The 8,079-nt window shown below is 32.7% G+C and overlaps 1 protein-coding gene across 1 annotated transcript; it reads right to left on the bottom strand.

Moving 5' to 3' along the window:
- Positions 1 to 429: 429 nt before the first annotated feature.
- On the bottom strand, positions 430 to 2,166 carry LOC115718496 (molybdate transporter 1). The gene has a single exon (XM_030647293.2). The coding sequence runs from the start codon at positions 1,956 to 1,958 to the stop codon at positions 561 to 563; it is 1,398 nt and encodes a 465-aa protein (XP_030503153.2). The 5' UTR covers positions 1,959 to 2,166; the 3' UTR covers positions 430 to 560.
- Positions 2,167 to 8,079: the final 5,913 nt, after the last annotated feature.

Below are 8,079 nucleotides of genomic sequence, written 5' to 3'. Positions count from 1 at the left end.
TGTGCTAGATTTAAGTGGAGGATGATAGTGTATTACGTAACTTACTTACAAAAGTGAGTACAATTTAATGAAATATAAAATAAAAGTATTTTTGATTAAAGGAATTAAAAAAAGAAAAGTATTCATCAATTTACACCCAAATCTTTGTATTTCGATTAACCCTAAGTATAAACGGGCTATATCTAGGACCAACCTAACTCATAGCAAAAAAATATATTTTTTTAAAAAATTATATATTTTTTATTAATTTAGAAAAAATATCATATTATTTTTTAAATAAAGACTATTTTTTTTTATAGTTCACTAAGTTGAGGGTCAACTGGTTACAAAAATATATTGAAAAAATTACACTCTATATTCTTTTTATATTGTCTTCTTTTATTTTTACTTTCTTACCTGTGTTCCACAACTTTTGCAATATTTTTATAGTTTTTATTTATAAAAAAATACAAAGTATTATTTTTATATTATTTTAAATTTATACAATCTTGTTCATACACAAGTTTTATAAGTGAAAAAATTCATAAAAATCACTTCTCTTTTAAAATTTAAAGCTAGCTTTAGAGAGTCTCACTCCCATTCATCCATATCTCAGAAAAAGACTTTCCCGATCCCAATTTTCTAAGACACAAAACCCCATAAACGAAAAAACCACAAACGAAACCCAACGCCGCACTAGATCCGACGAGAGACACCGCCGTACATACGAGCACCACAAACGACTCCTCTTTACTCCTCATATCCCTCGAAGTAATCGCAAGCTCAATCCCCGCAAACAACAGCAAAACCCCCAAAACCCCAACCGGGAATTCACTCAGTATCGCCACCAGCGACGTCCCCATCACCAACCCAAGCGTCGACTTACACGCGCCGAGTATAGCCACGCACGCGCCGCTTCTTCCGCCGAACTTGTACTGACCCGCCAACCCCCCTGCGCCGTGGCAGCACGGCATGGCCCCGAACCAGCACCCCACCACGTTCATCAACCCCACCGTCACGGAAACTGAAGTCGCCGTGAAATCCTTCCCGGGAAAGAGGTCCGAAGAGAGCTTGCAGACGGCGATGACGGAGTTCAGAACGGAAAGAGGAAGTTGAGGGATTGTTCCCTTTACGAACCCGTCCTTCCACGCGCGGCGCGTGATTCTCACAACCTCAATTTGTGAAGGACCGAAATGGATGTCGTTTACGAGTTTGGGTTTTCTTACGAAAGCAAAAACGACACCTAATAAGAACACTAAAAATGCAGAAGGAATCGAAACCAACTTAAACTTTTTCTTAAACTTATCGAATCGGTTAATGGGTAGAATTTCTTGTTCTTGATCTTCTCTAGTATTTGAATTTGAATTTGAATTTCGGGTTCTCTGTTCTTCCCCGGCGCCATTAATAACGACAATGAAACAAGCACAAACAAGAGCCAAAATGAGTCCATCCAAACCCATCCATGGCCTTTTGCCAATCGATTTCGATTTAGGCAAGTTCTGAATATTCCGTACATATTTCACCGCAGTCATGGCAAACGACAACCCCTGAGCAAGCTGAATCCCACGAACGACACTCAATGGAATCAGCTTGTAAACGAGTTGCATTAGCCCAGTAACACCCAGAACAAAAAGGACTCCCCCCGTTAAGATCCCGGCAGCCATAATCTCCGGAATACCAAAATCGGGGTTTGATAAAGCTACAGCAGCTATGGATTTCATTGGTTGGACGGGCATGGGGACGCCGTAGATGGCGCCTGTGATTATGTTGTAGATTCCGGTGAAGATAAGGGTGGTGCCGAGGTTGAGATCTCTGGCTAAAGTGAGGGCAAGAATGATGGGTATGTAAGTGCCTAGGTCTCCCATGGCGCCATTGAGCTCAGCCCATTTGGAGTTGAAGAGTAGATTGGTTCGGAGTTGGTGGAGGAGTTTGGCCGGGAGAGTGAGTGGTTTTTCGTCGGAGGGGTTTTGGTGCTCCATATCAATATTTGATTATAGTTTGAAGAGAAGTTGGCACATACATAGATTTATTTATAAATTTTGTCTATATTTTTTTTTTTTAGAATATGCTATAACAATTTGAAAATGACATTAGTTGAAAGGGACAATATAATTCTTAGCAAAAATTTCATGTCAAATTTTGTATATGGTATAATAATGAAAATATTGTATTGAAATATTATATGTTTAGTGTGATATTTCCCTTGAGTAAGATTTATTGGGATGGTGTGGCTGATTCGATTTGAAAAAGTCCTTCCTTGTTTGAAATATTTTTAAAAGCCAAATCATGTTTTGTAAGGGTGGTGTTTGATCCTTTTAAAGTTAAGGTTTGTTCTTTGTTATTTTGCTTCATCTTTGTAATTGGTCTTGACTTGTTTGACTAAATTACATGCGAAAAAAAAGACAACAAAAATCAAAGCATTGATTGTCTATAGTGTCTATATTAACCTCTAATAATGTCACATTACTACAAAATAAGCATTTAAAAATACTTTTCTTTACAACTAATTGATAAAGAGTCAATACTATAGAGTAACTGACGCCATGCGTGTCTTTTATGGTTTTTTTTTTTTTTTTTTCTGAAAGAAGTGTCTTTTATAGTTTTACATATTACAAAATAATCAACGAAATTTATATAACCCTAATCAACTATTCGTCTCTTCATGCATTTTAAGTCATTTTAATAGATAAATTTTTTGACATATTAAAAAATGTACTAAGAGATTATCTATTAATTGAAAACTAATGATATGTCAGGCTATTTGCAAAAAAAAAAAGAAGTTTTACATTTAATCATTAATATATACAAAATACTAGATTTGGTACAAAATATATGTTGTAATGCAATCTAACCAACATAGACCTATGAATATGATTGAAGTTAATAAGTTGTATTTTATTTTTTATTCTTTGAAGAGTGTTTTGTGAAAGCCTGCCGCCGATGTTACCAAAATTAGTAATTTATCTTTAGTGGGCAATTTACAAACGTAATTGGCACTTAAATTATTTATTTATTAAAAAAAATGATGCTATATGTTATTGTATTAATTATCATTATCTTCAAAGTATGGATGAAACTAATCAAGCTTAATTTTAGGTGAAATAAAATTCCAACTATTAAAAGAAACATATAAGCGACTTTAAGTTATAACTTATAATCAATATTTATTCTTTTTAAAATGTTACTAACAAAAAGTCTACTATATATAAAAATGCCCGTTATATATAAACATTTAAAATGTATAATTAGTAATGAAATATCTAGTGTAGGCTTTACCACGTAATGAAATATCTAGAGATTAGAGCTATCTGTTAAAAGGTGTTAATATATGTCTAACTAAACAATTAGAAGAATATGAATAATGATATATATTAAGAAACATAATATAAGATTTAGGTTTATATATATTGGGGAATAGGAATATCACAAAGGGTGGTGGTGGTCATAACTGGGATAGAGTCAAACTTTACAGTTCGGGGCACTATATTTGATAGGAATTAAATATGCTCATGACTGGCCTACCAAAGATTGATATATATAAAATAATATATATTGGTTTATATATAGGTTAATATTATGATAGAACGTAACTATAATATAATATAAGGTATATACTTTATAATACTGTTTGTATATAATTAAGACTTTATATATGTAAAGTCTTTTTTTGGTAAGTTAGTTGATAAAATAATTTTTTCATTTATGGTAAGATTGCTATGCATTCATATTCAATTTCTTGCCTTATAAATTCGGATTGTAGTTGTTCTTTTCCTTGTTTAATAGTTACACTTTTAGCTGAACTTTCCTTTGTTGAAAACTTCTCAAAAGAGAAGGAATTCTCTTTTGGAAAGTTGTCTTTTTTAGGGAAACTTTATTTATTGCCTTTTCCTTATTGATTTCGATTGTATCTTGATACAATCAGAATATCTAATTTGTTTTTGGCAGGAATCAAGCATTGATAGAAGATCGGACCCGATTTTAGTAAGTTTCCCGTTTAAATTCGAATCTGCTTTGCGTCGGCATCCGAATACGATGTAGCGAGATCGTGTTTCTTTTGGAAAGTTTTTGTCTGTTGCTAATTCGAACTTGTGGTTGCCTCTTTGGTTTCTATGTTCTATAAATAGAGCCTAGAGAGCAACCATTCGAATTACCTCTTCCATTATTCATTTTTTGCATTTATCTTTTGAGAGAAGATAGTGTTTCTTTGTTTTGTGAGAGCCTAGTTGTTCATCTAGGTTCTAGTTGTTCTATTTCTGTTCTTACTCTGTCCTAGAGGTTGTGAAGAACTACTTGACTGAACAAGAGATTGGTCTTCGGGAGAAGACTTGATAAAGCCTTACTTCGGGAGGAAGTAAGCACTTGGTCTTCGGGAGAAGACTTGTTGAAGCCTTACTTCGGGAGGAAGTAAGCACTCACACTTCAAAGACGAAGGGAGTTCGGGCTTGAAGGTGTTTCAAGAAGTCAGATTCTTAAAGTGGATTACAAAGGATTGCGGCAATACTTTAGAGGGAGTCTAAACTTGTTTAAGTCAATTGTCTTTGTAATTTTGATACTTTATTAATTGATTTCATTCTCTGGGCGTGGCCCCGTGGACTAGGAGTGTTCGTGAGAACAACGATACCACGTATAAATCTCTTGTGTCAAGTTATTTATTTTTACGCAAATATTTTATATTACACTGTTCGATTTCTTTGCAGAATTACTTTCTGCTGCTGCAAACACTTACAGTTTTTATATTTTCTTATATACAACTGACATTTGCAAAAATACGGTTTTTTCAATTGGTATCAGAGCGGGACACTAAACTCTTAGTGTGGTCCTATAACGTTTTTGTGTTAAAATGTCATTTTTTGCAGAAGGAAGTTCTATTTCTAGACCACCGTTGCTTAATGACTCTAACTATCCTTATTGGAAAGTTAGAATGAGGGCCTTCATCAAATCTCAAGATGAGAAAACTTGGAGAATGGTTCTATCAGGTTGGTCTCTTCCAGTTGAGACAGATTCTTCAGGTAATACTACTATAAAATCTGAACTGGAATGGTCTATTGAAGGTGATAAACTTTCTGCCTACAATAGCAAAGCCTTGCATGCTATCTTTAATGGTGTAAGTGAGGGTTACATTAAACTTATATCATCTTGTGTTTCTGCTAAGGAAGCTTGGGAGATCCTTCAAACTCAGTTTGAAGGAACTTCTGATGTGAAAAGATCTAGATTTATCATGCTTCAAACTAAATTTGATGAGCTTAGAATGTCTGATAATGAAACTTTAACTGAATTTTATGGAAAATTATCTGACATTGCTAATGAATATTTTGTTCTTGGTGAAAAGCTTGATGACTCTGTTCTTGTGAGAAAAATTGTTAGAGTACTTCCAGAAAGGTTTGATACTAAACTTTTGGCAATGGAGGAAGCTAAAGATTTTAGCACTATGAAGGTGGAAGAATTGATGGGTTCCTTACGTACTTTTGAATTAAATCAACAGATTAAACAAAAGGACAAACCCAAATCCATTGCTGATAAAGGTAAAAGTATTGCTTTAAAAGTTGCTGATAATGAAAATTCTGATAGTGAATGTGATGATGAGATTGCTTTATTAACAAAGAATTTTCAGAACTATATGAAAAAGATGGGAAATAAAAAGAATATTTCGAAAGTTTCAAAAGGTAATACTTTTATTAAACCATCTGTCTCTAACAAAAAGGGAATTCAGTGCAGGGAATGTGAAGGTTTTGGGCATATTCAATCTGAGTGTGCAAACACTCTGAAAAAGAATAAGAAAAGTTTCAATGTCACTTGGAGTGATGATGAAACCGAAAGCGATGAAGATAATTCTGAAAATGTTGCCCTAACTTCTGTTATGACTAATGTGTTGTGTGATTCACAGGTAAAAACTAGATTGGTATGTTTGAATAATACCACCAAACAAGAGGGATCAGATTCAGATGAGTCTGAAATCTGTGAAGAGTCTCTTGCTGAATCATACAAAGTCATGTATGAGAAATGGATTCAGGTTGCTTCTGAAAATAGAGAGTTGAATAAATTGAATAAAAAATTGTCTCATCAAATTGAAATGTGTGAACTGAAAATAAAAGAGTATGAGACAAATGTTTGTGATAAAGATGAAAAAATCACTCTCTTAAAGAAGGAACTTGAAAATTTTAAGAAAAATATTCAAATGCTTAACCCTGGATCTTCTATTTTTGAAAAAGCACAGAATGCAGGTCAAAGAGGTTTCGCAGGCATTGGATCAAATGGAATGGAAAATTCTGGAGTCACGAAGTTTGTAAAATCTAGTGTTCCAACGAATCATTCTGAGGCTACAAAGTCTGTTGCAGCTTTCACGTACCGTTGTAGCAAGAGCTGTTTCTGATGTCGCAAAATCTCCAGGATTTTCGAAAAGAGTAAGATCTCAGGTAAAAAGATTTGTTCCTACTTGTCATTTTTGTGGTAGAAAAGGACATATCAGACCTAAATGTTTCACGTTGAAAAATTTGTTTAAAACAAATTATTTTGGTAATTTGAAATTTTTTCAAAAGAAACATAGTGCTTTGAAACAAAAATGGATTGAAAAAGAAAAATGTCTAGTTGGTTTTTCTAATAAAAGTGCTGCTTCTCAAATGTGGTATTTTGACAGTGGTTGTTCTAGACATATGACAGGTGACAAGGATTTTTTAATGAATATCAAACCAATGCAATGTGGTGAGGTCACGTTTGGTAATGGCTTAGCTGGTAAAGTTGTTGGTATGGGAACTCTAAATTTTGAAGGGTTACCTAGACTGAAAAATGTGATGTTAGTTGAAGGACTAAGGGCTAATTTACTTAGTATTAGTCAAATTTGTGACCAAGGGTATACTGTTTCATTTGATAGTGATCATTGCTATGTTCTTAATGATGATAATGAATGTATCTTGCAAGGATTTTGATCCAATGATAACTGTTACACTCTAACCCCTGTGTTTACTTGTCATTCAGCTATCAACAACACCACAGATTTGTGGCATGCTGTTTAACGCCCAAATGTGACTTCCACTAGCGGTGGTTGTAGTATACATCGGGCGGTCGATTCCACAGGGAGGTGATTATAGACAAAAGCGTTAGTAGAAAAATAAAAACAAAAGGTTAATAATAAGTGATTATAGTAACGAATGATTTTGTGATTTTTAATTTGATAATAAATATTAAAAGAAAGCAAATAAATGTATAATCAATAGTAAAAGAGAGAAAGGCTTTAAGAATCATCCATATGCTTGTTTAGCTATTTTGTACCTTTGATTCACAAAGTTGACACTAATCATAAAACATTAAAGTTCATTATATTTTGAGTATACAAGTTCTTGAAAATAAAAGAAATGATTTAATCTTATGTAGAACCTAGAAATGACATTATACATCAAGCAATAATGCAATAAAAGATTAAACATAAAACTAAACATAAATATTATTTTTACTAAATGGAAACACATAGAAAGAGCATGACTAATCCTATATATCTTTAGTAAAAATAATGACAAAGAAAATAGAAATAGAGATGGTGGTGATAGTGAAGGAAATGAACATTAATATTACTTTTCTTAATTTTTAAGCACATAGGAAGAGCATGACTAAACCTATATGTTTAATAAAAAGTAAATAAAAATGAACATAAAAGATAGAACAAGATAAATACTACTATTACTACAATCACTAAATAAAAATATATAGAAAGAGCATGACTAAGTCTATATATATATTTAGTATATAATACCATATATAGTAGTATAGATGGATGAAGAACAAGAAAATAAAAGTGAAATAAAAACTTGCATTACTCAAATAAATATTACATGTGAATCAAAGATACAAAATAACCTCACTTTGCATATGGAATCATCCCTAACCTTCCAAGGAAGATTAGGCCATTATGCTAATCATTCTCATAAAATTTCTAAAGAGAAAAGATGAGAAGAAAAGTTGAGAGAATTTTGCTATAGTTTTTCTACACTAAAAATTACACTCCCAAAAATTACTAAAATGAGCTCCTATTTATAGAGCCATAAAAGGACTAAAAATAAATAAATAAAAATTTGGGATTATAAAATAAATATTAAGATTAAATTTGAC

Source organism: Cannabis sativa, chromosome 2 (assembly GCF_029168945.1).
Source record: "Cannabis sativa cultivar Pink pepper isolate KNU-18-1 chromosome 2, ASM2916894v1, whole genome shotgun sequence".
NCBI classification, from domain to species: domain Eukaryota; kingdom Viridiplantae; phylum Streptophyta; class Magnoliopsida; order Rosales; family Cannabaceae; genus Cannabis; species Cannabis sativa.
This window is presented reverse-complemented; position numbering and strand designations above follow the sequence as displayed.

Bases quoted from the DNA above. Each gene is read 5' to 3' on its own strand.
- LOC115718496 (XM_030647293.2), bottom strand. From the start codon at position 1,958: ATGGAGCACCAAAACCCCTCCGACGAAAAACCACTCACTCTCCCGGCC.